Below are 19,426 nucleotides of genomic sequence, written 5' to 3'. Positions count from 1 at the left end.
ACGTCAGGGACAATTTAGCAAAAGAACCCAATTAAAAAACACCGTAGCCTAAACTGGCCTAAAACCAAGAAAAATATAACCAACCCTGAAGGTGTACCAGAACCAGGGCAGGAAGGAGCTGTGACCGCACCTGCACCATCTACTGGAGACAGAGTAAGACTGAGGGGCTGTGACTGGCACAGGGGCATATATGGCTCCGCCCACAAGTTTTAGTCTGTCTCCATCTACTGGTGTGGAGTCACAACCCAGGTGTCCTGGACTGATCCTGGTACGTACAGGGAATGAGGTATTCCTGAACTCTGCATATCCTGCTACTACTCACAATATCAGTTCTCTCTATTACAGCACAGCCATTGTGGGATCGCTGTTCCAGAGCCTGAGGGACTACAAGCCCAACTGGGCTACTTTCCAGTTCACTACTGCCACCTCTGGTGGTTCACCAATCCTGTATAATAAAAGAACTAGTGTGTGTGTGTCTCCTATGCTGAGCCTGACCTGTGGCCCCTCACGGGACTTCCCCCCGTGGGCATGGTTCATCTGCCACAGGTCCAGGGATCCACCCAAAACCCTTACAAATAATAACAAAAATTGACCATTTAGTACTACTCTTTGCTTCCTGTCCTTAAACCAGTTACCAGTCTACACTGGGTCCGCCTTCTATCTCATGACTTTTTAATTTCCTCAGGAGTCTCTTGCAAGGAACTTTATTTTACAATCCAAGTTCACTATATTAACTGGCTCGCCCTCATCTACATGCTTATTTACACCTTCAAAGAATTCTAATAGCTTAGGAAGAAGGGGAAGACAATTCTTCCCTTTGCTAAATTCATGCTGGCTCTTCCCCTTTAAGTCATGTTTACCCCTATACCCACTAATTCTGTTCTTGAAAACTGTTTCCATCACTTTTGCCCCACATCAACGTCAACCTCACCAGTCTGTGACTTCCAGATTACTCCTGCAAATGACGCTGATGCTGGGCAAAATGGTGGAAACAATTATGAAGAATGCTTAGTCCCATACACAGAGGATTCAGAGACTCCTCTCATTCATCTCGACCATCAGCCCTGTTAAATGATTCAGTAGCTCTCATACTGACATTACCATCAACCAAATTTCTCCTAATAAAGGAATAGCAATCAGAATGGATGGTGTATACACAAGAGACAGTTTTTCTTTTCTAAATTTTAAAAGGAATACAGAAGTGTGTGAATTTGAGAGAGGGAGTTAGGTGATCTAGGCTGTTCCGTCTCAAAATTGCAAGCACCTGGTTGATTATTCAGATATCTGCAACATACTTTATAATGCCTGCCTTGTGTTCCACTCAGAAATTAAACAGATTGTTAATATAAAATATCTTAGTAAATTATGCTCCTTTTCTCTTGACTAGAGGCCAACATTTCCATAGCATTGATATCTGTAGTAAATGTAGTTATTCATACCTCTTGAAATATTTGGCCACGATATGCAACGCATGCTTAGCCCACACGTCGCTAATAGGGTTGCTGCCCTGGTAAGCTGGCCGGGTGGCTGGATTCGAAGGACAAGGGCTTCTCATGTTGTAAGGAAGTGCGGTGTATGACTCGAGGGCATGGCTAAAGGAGAAAGCACAGTGCACAGTTTAAGGATGTCAAGAGAATGAAATATTACATAAAATACTGCTCTCTGCAGCCCAAAGTGCACAAATGTCATCCAGTAGGTCATCTGTAATTTCATCCGACTGGTCTCATGTAAATTAAGTCATATTGCCAGCCTGAGAAATTCAAAAGTTAATACAAGCCACTTCATGAAATAAAAATCCATGAAGGAGCAATAAATAAGTTCTGAAAGCTAACCAAAACCTAAGTTTTTCAGTATTACAATTTTAATAAGGAAAACAAAGTCAAACTAGCCCTGCTATGTTCCCCAGTCACTTGGGCATTTGCCATCACCTGCCCCAATTCTGAATGGAACCAAGTCTCTTTAGCCTGCTTACTCTCTCCTGCTGGCTCAGCTGCTTTGGTCCCACTCCCTGCTGTCACCATATCGGGAGGGAGGGGGGCGTCAAGGCTGATGCCACCAGCATGGGGACCCAGGAGCCAGTGGAAGATGCCAGAGGTGTTACACTCCAAAGGGGGGTTTCCTTTGTGCGCTCCTTCATGCACAATGAGTCACTGGTTTAAGTCTGATTTGTTTACATCCCTTCATCACCCTCTGGCTTTTTTTGAAGTGATTCATGGTCATAGTAGGTTTGGACAGTTAGCATTGCATCATGGGGCTGGCCCTGCTAGGCAGCCATCTTGAGCATTACCTATCAAATTTTTCCATAACTCAGTTTTTCAAATTAATCCCTAGATGAAAGTTATGCTAATTAATGGACCAACAATTAGGAAAAAAAATCTCCATCTTATGTGATTTATTAACTGTTGAGTCACCTCATTTTTTGGTGCATAACAGAAACATGGCTTTTGGATTCCAATATTTCTATTTTGAACTAGCAATGTTTATCTGGTTATATCATAGCCACTCAGCCTTGCTGTAAAGATCAGGGAGAAGGGCTTCTGATTGTGCATAAAGACATCTGGAAATTCTCTCAGGAAAATCTGGATGATGGTTCATGTCATGATGCTTTTTTCTCTAAAGAGTTTAGTATTTGCCTGGTCTATTCTCCTCTTAGTCTGCTAAATAGTAATTGCTGACCTTTTTTGAGCAACTACTACGATCTAAGGCTGATTTGAACAATATGCTTATTGTCAACTATTTCAACCTATATGCCAACATATCAACATTGTCCACCAATAGTGAATATTTTCTTGAGAACATGGCTTCACTGGGATCATACCCTGGACTTGATTTTTGGCAGTACACCTTTAATTGACACCTAATCCTTTAATATCACTTTTAGGCCTGTTCCGTGGTCTGATCATTTTCTCATTTCCTTTTAATATCCCTGTGTTCTTCCTCTGGATACATCCCCTCCAGTGAAGTCCACCTATGTTAAAAAGGTTCATATTGACAATGATCGTTTTATGGATTTATCGTCATCTGAGCTAGAGGTGCATTCTCCAATGATGAACTAGCAGTTTCCACCTGGGAGGACAGCTTTGACCAATCTTTTGGACAAGGTTGCCCCTTTAAAGATCTTCAAGCATCATCAATTTAAGAAGTGTCCTTGGTTTTCTCCATAGATTCTGATGCTAAGATGTTCCTTGTGTAGGCAGGAACGTCACTAGCATTGTGATCGATCTACTGATGCCCTTAGACTGTATAAAACTCGGTTGGAAACTTTTAGGTGCCAGATTGATGATGCGGAGAAACTGTTTTATTCATCACAACTTTAAGCTGCCAGTAATAATTCTAAAGTACTATTTAAGAATGCTTATAATTTGACTATGTGAGGATGGCTGAACAGGTGTCACTCTCCTGGAATCAGAAAATATGCTGACTCCAGCCTTTCTGAAGGAATATTCATTTTATTCACATTCAGACAGACACAATGCTGAAAATCATTGCCTACCTTAAGAACATGCCATACTGGGTCAGACCAAGGGTCCATCAAGCCCAGCATCCTGTCTCCAACAGTGGCCAATCCAGGCCAAAAGAACCTGGCAAGCACCCACAAACTAAGTCTATCCCATGTTACTGTTGCTAGTAATAGCAGTAGCAATTTTCTAAGTCAACTAAATTAAGAGCAGGTAATGGACTTCTCCTCCAAGAACTTATCCAATCCTTTTTTAAACCCAGCTACACTAACTGCACTAACCACATCTCCTGGCAACAAATTCCAGAGTTTAATTGAGCGTTGAGTGAAAAAGAACTTTTTCTGATTAGTTTTAAATGTGCCACATGCTAACTTCAAGATGTGCCCCCTAGTCTATTATCTGAAAGAGTAAATAACTGATTCACATTAACCCACTCTAGACCTCTCATGATTTTAAATACCTCTATCATATCCCCCCCTCAGCAGTCTCTTCTCCAAGCTGAACAGTCGTAACCTCTTTAGTCTTTCCTCATAGGGGAGCTGTTCCATCCCCTTTATCATTTTGGTCGCCCTTCTTTGTACTTTCTCCCTCAAAACTATATCTTTTTTGAGATGCGGCAACCAGAATTGTACACAGTATTCAAGGAGCGATACAGAGGCATTATGACATTTTCTGTTTTATTCACCATTCCCTTTTTAATAATTCCCAACATTCTGTTTGCTTTTTTGACTGCCACAGCACACTGAACAGAAGATTTCAATGTATTATCCACTAGGATGCCTAGATCTCTTTCTTGGGTGGTAGCTCCTAATATGGAACCTAATATTGTGTAACTATAGCATGGATTATTTTTCCCTATATGCATCACCTTGCACTTATCCACATTAAATTTCATCTGCCACTTGGATGCCCAATTTTCCAATCTCACAAGGTCTTCCTGCAATTTATCACAATCCGTTTGTGATTTAACTACTCTGAATAATTTTGTATCATCTGCAAATATGATTACCTCACTCGTCGTATTCCTTTCCAGATCATTTACAAATATATTGAAAAGTACGGGTCACAATACAGATCCCTGAGGCACTCCACTGCCCACTCCCTTCCACTGAGAAAATTGTCCATTTAATCCTACTCTCTGTTTCCTGTCTTTTAGCCAGTTTGTATTCCACGACAGGACATCACCACCTATCCCATGACTTTTTCCCTTCCTAGAAGCCTCTCATGAGGAATTGTCAAACGCCTTCTGAAAATCCAAATACACTACATCTATCGGTTCACCTTTATTTACATGTTTATTAACTCCTTCAAAAAAAGTAAAGCAGATTTCTGAGGCAAGACTTGCCTTGGGTAAAGCCATGCTGACTTTGTTCCATTAAACCATGTCTTTCTATATGTTCTGTGATTTTGATCTTTAAAACACTTTCCACTATTTTTCCAGGCACTGAAGTCAGGATAACTGGTCTGTAGTTTCCCGGATTGCTCCTGGAACCCTTTTTAAATATTGGGGTTACATTAGCCACCCTCCAGTCTTCAGGTATAATGGATGATTTTAATGATAGGTTACAAATTTTTACTAATAGGTCTGAAATTTCATTTTTGCGTTCCTTCAGAACCCTGGGGTGTATACCATCCAGTCCAGGTGATTTACTACTCTTCAGTTTGTCAATCAGGCCTACCATATCTTCTAGGTTCACCGTGATTTGGTTCAGTCCATCTGAATCATTACCCATGAAATCCTTCTCCAGTACGGGTATCTCCCCAGCATCTTCTTCAGTAAACACTGAAGCAAGGAAATTGTTTAATCTTTCTGTGATGGCCTTATCTTCTCTAAGTGCCCCTTTAAACCCTCAATCATCTAACGGTCCAACTGACTCCCTCACAGGCTTTATGCTTCGGATATATTTTTTAAAGTTTTTACCGTGAGTTTTTGCCTCTACAGCTAACTTCTTTTCAAATTCTCTCTTAGCCTGTCTTATCAATGTCTTACATTTATCTTGCCAACGTTTATGCACTATCCTATTTTCTTCTGTTGGATCCTTCTTCCAATTTTTGAATGAAGATCTTTTGGCTAAAATAGCTTCTTTCACCTCCCCTTTTAACCATGCCGGTAATCGTTTTGCCTTCTTTCCACCTTTCTTAATGTGTCGAATACATCTGGACTATGCTTTTAGGATGGTATTTTTTTTTTAACAATGACCACACCTCTTGCACACTTTTTACTTTTGTAGCTGCTCCTTTCAGTTTTTTTCTATTTTTCTCATTTTATCAAAGTTTCCCTTTTAAAAGTTTAGCACGAGAGCCATGGATTTGCTTACTGTCCCCCTTCCAGTCATTAATTCAAAATAGATCATATTATGATCACTATTGCCAAGCGGCCCTACCACCATTACCTCTCTCACCAAATCCTGTGCTCCACTGAGAATAAGATCTAAAATTGCTCCCTCTCTCGTCGGTTCCTGAACCAATTGCTCCATAAAGCTATCATTTATTCCATCCAGGAACTTTATCTCTCTAGCGTGTCCCGATGATACATTTACTCAGTCAATATTGGGGTAATTGAAGTCTTGTTTGGACACATAATAAATACACTTTTGAATTTTGAATGGGACCCTATTTTCTTTCCTGCACCTGTTTATCTGGGTAATTGAAGTCTCCCATTATTACCGCACTACCAATTTGGTTAGCTTCCCTAATTTCTCTTAGCATTTCATTGTCAGTCTCACCATCTTGACCAGAGGTGGACGGTAGTATACTCCTATCACTATAGTCTTCCCCGACACACATGGGATTTCTACCCATAAAGATTCAATTGTGCATTTAGTCTCATGCAGGATGTTTATCCTGTTGGACTCTATGCCATCCCGGACATAAAGCACCTTACCGCCTCCCGGGTGCTCCTCTCTGTCATTGCGATATAATTTGTACCCCGGTATAGCACTGTCCCATTGGTTGTCCTCCTTCCACCATGTCTCTGAGATGCCAATTAAGTCTATGTCATCATTCACTGCTATACATTCTAATTCTCCCATCTTACTTCTTAGACTTCTGGCACAAGTTAGAATTTTTTAGCTCAGGTGAGTTTTTAATTACAGGCACTTGGACTACTTTTCTTATTATTGGAACCTCACTGTCGGGATGCCCTAATTCTAATGCATCATTAGTATCCTTTGAAGATACCTCTCTCCGAACCATGCGCTGCTGAACGCCTGTCGGCTTTCCCCTTTGTTCTAGTTTAAAAGCTGCTCTATCTCCTTTTTAAAGGTTAGCGCCAGCAGTCTGGTTCCACCCTGGTTAAGGTGGAGCCCATCCCTTCGGATGCACTTTACCCATATTAAGTGGGCTTTTGAAAATTGCTACAAAATATGCCATTGAATTGTCCTTAGGTTTTACCTGCATTAAGTGTACTTAACACGGGTAAATGGCTTTTGAAAATTGCTATGACAGTTTGTTACGTTTACATATATAGGGGCGGATTTTAAAAGCCCTGCTCGCGTAAATCCGCCCGGATTTACGCGAGCAGGGCCTTGCGCGCCGGCGCGCCTTTTTTCGATAGGCCGCCGGCGTGCGCAGATCCCCGGGACTCGCGTAAGTCCCGAGGTTTTCAGTCGGGGGTGTGTCAGGGGCGTGTTGTGGGCAGGGCCGATCAGCGCGGCGTTTTGGGGGCGGGACGCGGCGTTTCAGGGGCGGGCCCGGGGGCGTGGCCGCACCCTCCGGAACTGCCCCAGGTCGCGTCTCGGCACGCTAGCGGCCCGCTGGCGCGCGGGGATTTACTTCTCCCCTTGTGGGGGGTTTGGAACCTGGAAGGGGGTTGTTTTTATGGAAAGGTGAAGGGTTTGGGAAGGGTGTGGCGTATCGCCATGCAACTTTAAATTTATTGTTTTGGGTTTTTTTTTTTACTTTTGCCCCTGCTATGCCACCTCCATAGGCAGTGTGTGTGGTGGTGGTGGTGGTGGGGGGGGGGGGGGAAGGTGTCTTCCTAGACTTCCTGGGGGTTTCATGCCTCGTGGCCCTTTAAATATTACTGTGGGAGCATTGGGATATGCACTAGCTTAGATAACCTATGGATTCCTTACAGAACAAGGTCTCATACTAGAACCTCCACAACCTGAAGAATTAATGTCCTAAAGGACATGACCTCTGGAATATGAGAATTTCTTTTTAAACAAATAGGCAAAAGACAAGAGTCATTCTCACCCTCTGATGCCACCTGTCCTTCCTCAAAGGACTGACAACTGTCTACATCCATGTTTTCCTTCAGGACAGAAAAAAATGGGGTGCTCTCCCTCAGAGTCCCCTGCTGCAAACATCACTGTAGATACTTGGGCCCTTATTGCCACTCCAATCCAGCCCTGACCCATGGTGGCTGCAGGTCTCCCACCCTTCACCAAGCTTCAGTAAACACAGAAGGCCTGTTGTAAAAAGCCAAAGAAAACAAAAAATGGTTGGGAGAGATCCCCTAGAGAGAAAAGACAGGGACCTAACATAGCTTCAGCAGAGGTTTTCCCCACACAGTAGAATACCACAGGCCCCCTCCCCTCCCCCTTCCCCCAGGGCATAAGCTCTTAGCTTGGGAGGAGAAATGGGGAAGAATGATCTGCAAGATATATATAAAATTGTGGTCGTTCCCACCAAAATGGATGCCTCTGAGGAGGAAATAAAAATGGACTCCAGTACCAGACTCAACTGCTGCGGCGTCTGGATCTGAGAGCCTGAGTGTAAGCACTGCCAAACTTCTGCTGCCTGATTCTAGGGCCTTTGCAGGCTCCTCCAAAGAACCACTACTGCTGATGCAAATGAGCCAGTAGGACCTGGCATTTCAAGAGAAGTGTTAGCTCACACAACTCGAAAACCGACCAGGCTCTATTACAACGCAGTCAGAAGCTGTGAAGAAATACTGCAGGCCCAAAGGCGAGAAAGAGACTGAATGGCTGGTGGGCCCCCACTCCTCCAGTTGCTTGCTTCTGCAGAAGCGGCTGATCTCCTCACCTTTCTTGCTTTCCTTTTCTGTGTTTTAAAAGCTTTAATAAGCCAGAGGGAGAAAAGGTGTTGGCAGGGAAGAGGAGGAAGACAACTCAACGAACAGAAGTTCCCATTCTCTAAGCTCTACCAATCCCCCTCTGGGGCTGGGAGCCTTTCATAGGGCCTGCTTCAGTGGGAAGCAGCCAGAAGCCTGGCCCGCAGTTTGTGGTCAATAAAGCAAAAAGGGATGACTTGTGCAGAACTGCCCAAAAATTCTCCACTAGGCTGGGAAAAGGCCGAAGCCTGGAAGTCAAGTTCTTGCTGCACCAGACCAGTATGTCCTGCTATCTGCTGAAGACAGAAAATATTGGGTTTTTTTGAAGCTGCACCATGGTCAGAATCAGTAATTATGTCATAGAGGTGTGTCCTCAGTCTCCATCTCCTAGTAGGAGGAGAAAACCCACCCATTTGGACTGGTATAACAGGATGATAAGGAATGATGCTTTAGATATAAAAGAAGATTGGACTTGATTGGCCACTGGTCTTCTTGCAACCTAAGTAACTATGAAACAATGGTTTAGTGGAATAGGTTTTAGCTTTCAATAGTGTTTTCCAGCTCGGTGAGCCCCTGAGCTAACCACCTGCTGCAACATCGCGGGGCTTGCCACCATAATTAGTTAGCCTTATTTATTTATTTGGAACTTTTTTATACCAACATTCATGTGCAAAAGAGCATATCAGATCGGTTTACAGCGAAACGAGAAATAGCCTTGAGGTCTATGGGGTGTTTTCTTGCGTTAAAAAGTGAGAGGGGGCAATTGTCTTCTGCCCTGGTCTTCCCCCTGTTCTGGTGTCACTGAAAATGGTACAGGAGAGGGCTTGGGTGATGAAAAGAGATAAAGAGGAGAGATGAGGAGATAAGTTTGCTGTAAAGGTGTAATGCAGAGACAGGTGGGAGTTGGAGCAGGAAGGAAAGCCTAGTGGATTGATCACAGAAAGAAGAAAAAGACCAGGATAGAGTGCATGAAAGAGATCAGGACTGATAGAGACATACAGATATAGAAAGGAGAGCAAATACAAGAAAATGAAGATACAAGAAGAAAATGAAAATACAAGATGACAAGAAAATCATAAATGTTTGAAAAAACAAAAACAGAGAAGATGGAACAGACAAGGAGAAGAATAAGAAGGAGTTAAATCAAAACAGCCTTGTAAAAGGCATCCAGTAAACATTTTTTTTTTTGTTATGATTGCATGCTTTTTTTCTTGTGCTAATCCAGCTTAGATTGTCTTTAGCTTTTGTGAGGGACGCTAGACTCCTTGGCTCAACTCTGGCATGGTTGACCTATCATATGTCCTGTTTTTCTCACCTCTATCAAAATTTCTTTATATCCCAATATTGTAGAAAATATCCCAATTGTTGCTAAAATGGACCATCTGACATCAGTAAAAATAGACATTGGCTTATTTGGGCTATGCACAGCTAAATGCAGAGAGAAAAAATGGACTTTGGCATTTGGCTAAGTACAGCCAAATGCAAACAGGAGAGAGCCTTCTCACTGCTGTTTAGGTGACAAGCCAAAGAATTTATTAGCCTTGCTAGCCGAGCTGCCACCAAAATGTGGCCAAAAGAACATCAGCACAGATGGTGCTGTGTGGGAATCGGTGCTGCGATAATATTGGGGCCTCTCTTTATGGTCCTAATTGTCTATCCAGGATCATAGTTTATCAGAGCTCTGTCAAATGTGAACAACTGTCATTCATCAGAACTGACCACTTGATGAACCTAGAGATAAGATGAAGGACTGATAAAAAAAAAAAAAAAAGTATGGGAAGGTCTGCTAATTAAAAGCTTTAATTATGCATTCACCTGACTATGCATGAGCTGCTGAATTATGCATGTCAGCCCCTGAAAAATAGTAGGGTGCGAGTACTCAGGCTCAGCCAATCGAGACCCATCTGAAGAGGAGGAGACGACCCATCTGAATGCTCTGGCTTTCCACCCCTGCTTTTCCCCCAGGCATCCTGCGTCGAGGTGACTTGCGGAGACAAGGTCTAAGAGACTTGAGAGTTGAACAGTCTGCCACTTCGGTGCCCATGACTGTCCACTCTGCCTCTGTGCTGTAGATCGGTGAAGGGAGGGATCTCCCCCGACCAGCTCGAGAACGTAAGCTACATATTTGTCTCCTGGTAAGAATTTTGGCTCCATTTCCTTCCCTGGGGGTTAGTAAGGCAGAGTTTATTAGCGTTCAAAAGTAATTCTCAGCTAAAGAGAGGTGAGACCAGCAGAAATTAATGGTAATTGGATAAGCACTGGTCATTAAATCTTTTGTAACCATTGTTTTTCTTATCAACTTTGTTCCCAATTGCCTGTGTATTTCCTGATGCAAAGTGTTAAGCTTAGCCCTGTGTAAGTTTGGAATAAACGAGATTTGTTTTGTTCTGCAGTTTGGCTAATTTTCCAACAAGGAACAGGAGGGTTTGCTGGTAAATAGTAGGCACATACTCAAAGGAAGGTGGGGTTAGAAAGCACAGCTCTTCTCCCTACAATATCATTACTGATAATGGTACAATCTAAAACCTGAGTTAACTTGGGAATGCAATGCACTTTGGCTATTTCTGTGGGAACAGCTCTGTGGAAGAAAATCATTAAAGCAGTGCCCACTTCATGAATCCTGCTCTTGTGGAAATGATTAAGGGGGTCATTTTCCAAGGAGTTACCGCGGGTGATAATTCCGCAAATCGCACTAACAGCCGTTAACGCGATTTGAGAATGCAAATTTTTAATTTTGTATTCAGGGGGCGGAGCAAATGTAAAGTAGGGAGGATTTATCATGTGCCGCGAAACAGCCGCAGTGTTAGCGCGGCTCCTAACATGGCCAATAACCACACTTCTTTCATTTGCGTTACGTTGTGCGCTAGAGGCCGGTAAAGGTTTATCGCGGTTCACGATGTTTCCGGACAGGCCTGTTTCAGCTAGAGGGGAGAGAGAGAGAGAGAGAGAGAGAGAGAGAGAGAGAGAGAGAGAGAGAGAGAGAGAGAGAGAGACTTGCTATAGTGCCTCCTCCCTAGACAGGTATTTGTATCCCTATGGGAGGCCCACCTAGTAACTGGAGGTGGGGATTAGGTATTAGTGTAGGGGGTTAGGGGCCACTTTCACATTCAACATGAGATGTACGAACAGAACAGTGGTCTCTTGTGAAGATTTGCTGGCCTTCGGAGTGAGGAAACTCACTCCAAGATGAGATTTGTGCAATGTTCTCTCCACCTAGCTTGTTGTTGCCCAGGTAGAGTGAGTGTGAGTCTCTCTCTCTCTCTCTCTAAGTATAGGCAGGGCCGGTGCAAGGGTATTAGGCGACCTAGGCGACCCTTGTGCTGCCCCCCCCGGTCGCACCTCCACCTATCCTGTTTCGGCGCCGACTGTGTGCTTCTCACACAGTCTCTATTTCTCTTTGCCGCGAGCGGGATAGGCCTCACTTGCGGCACCATGTGGCTGCTTTTTGGCACCCCCTACGGCTTGGCGCCATAGGCAACCGCCGAAGTTCGCCTAATGGGTGCGCCAGCCCTGAGTATAGGATTCTAGAAAACAGAGCTATCTGATTAGATGGAAATGTAAAAGTAACATAATTATATTACAACTTCCAAAAATTTCAATATGATTTAAAAACTATAAAGTGCAATCAGCAAGAGAACTTGTGGGCAGCACTCTGTAAAACAATTTTTCTTATGATCACCTGGTAGACTGCTTGCAGAAATCTGCTTTTACTGTACCATGCTCTATGACTTTGCAAGTAGCTTAGGATACTTCTTATTCTCCAAATAGAGTCCCACATGTCTGAAAATCTTACAGGCCATTCTGAGGAAGTGGGTTAGGACAGTAATCTGACCGAGACAATCTGCCTCTTTTTGGCTAAGATTAAATATAAGGTCCGAGTTATGAGTACAGGATGATTCTGTCTTGGCCCTTCGACTGAGATTATTAACCTGTGTAATATGGTGGGGGATTAACACCCTGAGATATGAAACTGTTTGGACCCTGGACAAACTAGTAGGACTAAGCCTCCCTCTTAAAAAAATTAAAATTCAAAATTCTCCCAGAACTTGAGAATGCAAATCCTGCCCTAACACTGACCCCTCCATAAACCTTTAGATAATTCTTTTTGAAGTCAGGTATTTTTTGTTAATTTTAAAAGAACAATAAAATACAATAATACAGCAATAAGGTTAACATTGCCAGTCTGGGAAAGTTTTTTTTTTTTTTTTTTTTAATTAACTGTATCTCTCTGTGATGCAGGCAGCTTACCAAGCTGAAAGTAGGTAAACATTATGGGCGGATTTTCAGACTCCGCGAATAGGCCTACTTTTGTTTGCGCTCCAGGCGCAAACAAAAGTACGCTGGATTTTAGCAGATACGCGCGGAGCCGCGCGTATCTGCTAAAAACCTGGATCGGCGCACGCAAGGCTATCGATTTTGTATAGCCGGCGCGCGCCGAGCCGCGCAGCCTACCCCCGTTCCCTCCAAGGCCGCTCCGAAATCGGAGCGGCCTTGGAGGGAATCCTCTAACGCCCTCCCCTCACCTTCCCCCCCCTTCCTCTACCTAACCCACCCGCCCGGCCCTGTCTACACCCCCCCCCCCTTACCTTTCTCCGGGGATTTACGCCTCCCGGAGGAAGAAGTAAATCCCCGCTCGCGAGCGGGCCTCCTGCGCGCCGGGCCGCGACCTGGGGGCGGGTACGGAGGGCGCGGCCACGCCCCCGGACTGCCCCGGGCCGTAGCCACGCCCCCGTACCCACCCCCAAAACGCTGACACGCCTCCGAAACGCCGCGACAACCGGGCCCGCCCCCAGACACGCCCCCGACACGCCCCCCTCGGAGAACCCCAGGACTTACGCGAGTCCCGGGGCTCTGCGCGCACCGGTAGGCCTATGTAAAATAGGCTCACCGGCGCGCAGGGCCCTGCTCGCCTAAATCCGCCCGGTTTTGGGCGGATTTAGGCGAGCAGGGCTCTGAAAATCCGCCCCAATGGGGATAATTTTAAAAAGTATTTATAAGCTTAAAATGTGGCTTTATGTATGTTAATGGGATTTTTGAAAATTACCCCAGGAGTTGTATGTGTAAAAGTACACACTGAAGCAATTTCACACATACTTTCACACGAAGCTGAAAGAGAGGGGGGTGAAGCAAACTATTTACACGCACAATTTCAATTTTCAAGAGCATACATGTACATGTACATGTGGACATTTACACCTGCTCGCTAGAAAACATAAATGTGTGCACGTATATTATGCAGGGATGTACGAATACCTGCTAATTTTCAAAGGAAATCTGCGTTGCCTATAAATAAGGTCTGAAGTCCACGTGTATTTTAGCTGTTCCTGGACTGTTACAAAATTGGGCTCAATAATACCCACTGCTCCTCATCCCCTCTGAAAACTGCAAAACAGACCAAGTACCAAAAGCAGGAAGCCAAACTTCCTGCCATACAGGTAGCCATGTGACATATAAGACTGTAAAGCGCAGTGCGATCCAGCTGGGATGAAAGGTAGTCTACAAATCTAAATTATTATTAGAAGAATCAAAATACTGTCAGGGCTGGTTTTAAATTGCCAGCGCCTATAGGCAGTGGGGGAAGGGGAGGGGTTTATCCACATCTGCTTCCCGATACCCCCTCCCCCCCATAAAAGCAGTTCCTCCCCCTGTCCCCCCCTACCTCTATACCATAGATGTGGGCCTCACAACAAAAGTAATGGCAAACAGATCGACAAAATTTCAGCGTGAGGCCTCCTGCAACTCTCGTGTGCTCACAGGTCCTGTGACACCCCGCCTCCTCCCCTCACATGTGCGAGGGGAGGAGGCGGAGTGTCACAGGAGCAGCCATGGCATAGAGGTAGGGCAGTTAACATAAGAGGCAGTAGGCTTGGATTTAGGCATGCATCGACAGCAATACTCTGGTGCCTATAAAAATCTGGCACCAGAGGCAGTTGCCTATGTTTTCTATGCCTAAATCCCGTCCTGAATATTGTATAATAGTAATTAAGCGTGGTATGTCTAATACCTAAGCCTTCAACACATTACTACGGGTATTTCCAGTTACTGACTGGTGCTTACCACAGTACGTCAAAGCCACAGTTGGCTGCTACTCGCTCTGGCATATGGAGAGTGTGCAGGGGATCAAGAATACCCAGGGTGGGCTTGAGCATTCTAGATGCAATGCCTAAAAATATAAAACAAAAAAGTTAGCTACTGACTAAATAACTCCTTTTTGTATTTGCATACTATGAATAAGATGTAGCATTGTACATCTGGACTCTGCATTACACTACAGATTACAAACCTGGCAGCAGTGGCTTGGACTGACTAGAACAGGTTTGTGGTACAGTAATATTGATACAACTACTATACTGGATTATGCAACCAGTTCTCTGGATTAAACAAATGCTGCATAAATGGATTACAGGTTTAGGATTCAGTCCACTGTGGCTTCTTTTTGTAACTGGTCAGCTGTAAATTACTGTTCATTATTTTTATGGAAGTACATCACTGTCACAGTTTCATTTCTAAAAACTCTGATAGGGATCAAGTCATCCAAATTTGTATTTAAAAATATTTATAACCAAAAGTTATTTATTCAACAAAAATAATCACATTCTATGTTAACCCCTATTCCAGTTAAGAGACTGCATAACTCATTAAGGCCATATAAACTCCAATTTATGCAGGTTTTATAGACTGGTTTTACTAAAAATAGTGTAATACATCATCGGCTTTATTATTATTTTTTTACTTATTTATTGACATTTGATATTCCACTTTTTACCATGGATGGTCTCAAAGTTGATTATAATGAATTTAAAATAGATTACATCAACAGGCAATATTGGTTACAATATACACAATCCTAAATTATACCCTTCCCAATATGTACTTAATTCTCCTGTGTCACTAACACCTGGAACTGGGGGGAGGAGCACTTGGAGCATGATCCTTCCATGATGTTAATCCCAAGTTTGAAAATGCCAGCACACGCTTCAATCACAACATTTTCTCATTTAAATATTTTAAAGCACTTATGTGTACCAAAAATATAAGAAGAAATAGGGAAAAATATAACAGAAAAAAGCAATATATAATTTTTGGAGGAAAAAAATCCACTTTTCTTCTTTGAAGAACTCACCAATATTAGTTGTGCTTACTGTCACTCTCTAAAAGGTGCTCGGGTATTAAAGACCAAACAACACTTACTGCCACAGGCAAGCTGTAAGGATGGCTTATATGGGATCCCAGCCTGCCATAGAACTGCTCAAGCAACTGGAAGATAAGAGGCCTGATCTATTCTTCCAGGTCTGGAATTAAATATTCCCCTACATAAGAATCAATGTTTCCTTCAATTTTCACAGAAGGGCAGGGTTACTAGCAGAGCCCAAGATACATACATCAAGGACATCTATTTTGTATGGCTGTTGTGAAATTTTATAGTTATTTTCTGTATGATGGCAATGTTTTATTGGGGGATAAGGCAGTTGATTCTTTGTGCCCATCAGTGTTGTGTACACGCAAATCCTCAGTTTTAAGACTTTCTTCCTTCTTTGCCTCACAGTCAGATATGATTAGTTGCATTCTTGTTACTTTGTCATGAGTTCTGCTTTTTCTCTCTCCTCCTGGGATTTTTTCCTAGCTCAGCTAATCTATTTATGTTTGCTTTTTCGCTTTCTTTGCAAATGTATAGTTTGAGAAGGATAAATTTTCTTACCTGTTAATTTTCGTCCCATGAATCCTGCCACATCAGTCCAGTCCAGTTCAGTCCAAACATGTGGGTTATGTCCCTCTACCAGCAGATGGAAGCAAAGCACACAGACTTTATCCATGACATCATCACCACTATGTAAAGGTAGTGCAGCACAGAGAAACTCCAGTATCTCTCTGTGACAGGACACTGAAAACAAACGATATTAACCAAATCTAATTCAACCAACTTGGAGAGAGATGACTCCCATAGCTCACCCTTCTATTCAAGAACAGTAGAAGAAAAGATGGATAGGAAGCAAGAACAGGCAGAGAGAAACTTGACCTTCAGAAATATACACATACAGAAATGGCAAGAACCAGGAAGAAGAGCAGGCCCAGCTTCCCAGGAGTGTCCTGACCTGGTGTAGTAGAATTCATGGAAAGAAAATTAACAGGTAAGACAATTTCTACTTCCATTTCATCCTGCTATACCAATCCAGTCCAAACAGGTGGGAAGTACACGAGCTCCACTACTGAGGAAGGGGGGGGAAGTAAAAGCCACTTTGAGGACATCAGCTCCAAAAGCTTTGTCTCCCTTAGCAAGAACATCCAGACGGTAATGCTTCACAAATGAATGCAAAGAGGACCAAGTAGCTACCTTGAAAATGTCCTCCAGCACCACAGCAACAGCTTCTGTCCATGAAGACTATATTCTAGTGAAATGGGTGTGAATGAGCTCAGAGGCCCACCAACCTCTAAGCAGATACACCAAAGATATTGTGTCTCTGATCCAACGGGCTAAAGTAGCTTCTGAGGATGCCTCACCCTTACACGGACTTCCAAATAACAAAAACAGCCTATCAGACTTATGAAACAAATTTGTCACCTCCAAGCAGTAAATGAGATCCTTGTGAAGGTCCAGGAACCACAGTGACCTGTTAATACCTTGGCACTCCTCCCTAGAAAAAGCTGGCAGAGTGACAGACTGATTCAAATGAAATGCTGATATCACCTTTGGCAAAAAGGAAGGGACAGGCCAAAAAGACACCGAATCAGAGAAGATCACCAAGAAAGGGTTCCTGTAAAACAAAGCCTGAATCTACCAAAAATACCGGGGTAGACATTCAAAAGCCATTTAGACGGATAACTGAAAAGTTATCCGTCTAAATGATGGAACCACAATTTTAAAACTCTTACCCAGCTATATTCTAGTCAGGTAACAAGTTAGCTGACTAGAATATAGCTAGGTAAGTTGGAGGCATTCCGGGGTTGGCACATAGGCATTTCTGGGAGGAGTGGAGTTAGCCTGCTGTAGGGCAGGTCTAAAGTTAGCCAGACATACCTATCTGGCAAAATCTTAAAATAGCCAAATTTATTCAGGTTGCTGCCGCACCACTGAATATCATGGTAAAGTTAGCCAGATAGGTGTATCCGGCTAACTTAACTAGCCACTCAGCGGTTGAATATGGGCCCCACTGCTTTCTAGAAGAGATTCTTCAAAGAAGCCTGTTTCAGAGGCTCAAACCAAATTGAGGTTCCGGTCTTCCGGTGCAGTTTAGGAGATGGGAAATGTATTTATTTTTATTTATCAATTTTTCTATACCGTCGTTCAGACATGCCATCACAACGGTTTACATTTTTAAAAGAGATACATACATTTTTAGAAATACATATTGCAATATAATACAATGGTAATGATATAGTATAAGGTAATGCATATATGAGGAGGAGACAAAGTGGATGGAAGGAGTAAGAATGGTTTAACATATAGAAATATGATACGTTAAAAATGATACAACAAATAGAAATATAATTCAGACACATTATATACAAACTTTTTTTTAGTGACTCTGAGCTCACTTTTTGTATCAGGCTTGCTACAACATTGTTTATTTTAATTTTGAAGATTCGTGGAGAAGGATCCGGTTAGGTATGACTACAAAAACCTTGAGAATACCGAGATACAAGACCAAGATTGAGGAAAACAAAATGGTGGCAGACCTGGAAGTGGCAATGCAGGAACTGAAAGCAGATTTAATAAAGGAAATTGCCAAGAATGGTTCCGCAGTTCTTGCTGACAAACTCAACAAATTACAATCCTCAATAGATGAGGTCAAGGAGAGTTTTGATTCCCATCGGAATCGGATGGATGGGACTGAGCATAGAGTCCCATCTATGCTCAGTCCCATCCATCCATCCATCGGACTGATGGATGGGACTGAGCATAGATGGGACTCTATGCTCAGTCCCATACGTAGTTTGGGACTCTATACGTAGTTTGGGACTCTATACTCAGTCTCTATACGTAGTTTCCTGCATCCATCAGACGCAGGAAACTACGACGGACAGATTGGAATCCGTTATAGTTGCTCTACAGAAAGAGAATGCGGCTTTGGCAGAGCATATTGATGATCAAGAAAACAGGAGAAGACATAATAATCTTCATATTATTGGGGTACTGGAGAAAGATAAAGACTCAGATTTAACTCACTTGGTAAAGGTTTGGCTACCGGAGCAGCTGGGCATTTCTTTGGAGACTGAACCCACTGTGGTTGAAAGGACCCACCGCGTAGGTAGACCCAGAGCAGTGCTCGCTAGGATCCTTAACTTTGCTGATAAAATGAAGATTCTTACCGCATTTAAAAAACTAGGAGTGGAGCACCAGATTCAGTATGATGGCTCTAAGATCCTTTTGTTTAATGATTATTCTTCCAAAGTAACCGAGTCCCGGAAGGCATTGATGCCAATTTGTTCGGAGCTGTTTCACAACGGTGTTAAGTTTGCGTTGCAGTACCCTGCCCAGCTTATGGTGTTCCGAGAGGGTACAGCTACGGTTGTAACTATGAAGGAGCAAGCCTTGAAACTCTTGGAACGCCTGAATATGCCACAGGGTTCATGAAAGGAGGCCTCAGCTGGTGGATTATTATTTTTTTTATTTGTACTTACGGCAAAAATTCAGTACCTATATGCTTTACCCTTTTTTTGATTGTGGATACTATGAAGATGAGCACTAATTTTGTAAACTGGGACGTGTAATACTGCAAGACTGCTTAGAAATGACTGTGGAACTGTGGATATTTCCCAGATGGATTCATTTCTGGGTCTCGTTTTCTTGGGGTTTTTCTTCACTTTCTTAAGTTGAACTGCTGCTGCTCAGATCTGCGATGATGGCGAGAGGATAGTCTACTATAATCATCTTTCATTTACTTCAGATCTTTTTTTTTTTGTGTGCTCTCAGTTTCTGAAGACAAATTTGCTGCTTCTCGGATCATTTTTG

The 19,426-nt window shown here is 43.1% G+C and overlaps 1 protein-coding gene across 3 annotated transcripts in view; it reads right to left on the bottom strand.

Moving 5' to 3' along the window:
• Window positions 1-19,426, bottom strand: part of ADHFE1 (alcohol dehydrogenase iron containing 1) — a 144,339-nt gene that overhangs the window by 37,663 nt on the left and 87,250 nt on the right. For all 3 annotated transcript variants that reach the window (XM_029591399.1, XM_029591401.1, XM_029591400.1), the window contains exons 8-9: window positions 14,533-14,638; window positions 1,440-1,592 (exon numbers count right to left, since the gene is read on the bottom strand). In XM_029591399.1, coding sequence (XP_029447259.1) covers window positions 1,440-1,592; window positions 14,533-14,638 — 259 coding nt within the window. The remainder of the gene's footprint in view (window positions 1-1,439; window positions 1,593-14,532; window positions 14,639-19,426) is intronic.

The sequence above is a fragment of the Rhinatrema bivittatum genome, chromosome 2, assembly GCF_901001135.1.
Source record: "Rhinatrema bivittatum chromosome 2, aRhiBiv1.1, whole genome shotgun sequence".
In the NCBI taxonomy this organism is placed as follows: Eukaryota; Metazoa; Chordata; class Amphibia; order Gymnophiona; family Rhinatrematidae; genus Rhinatrema; species Rhinatrema bivittatum.
Note: the sequence above shows the minus strand (reverse complement) of the source record. Positions and strands in the feature narration are given on the sequence as shown.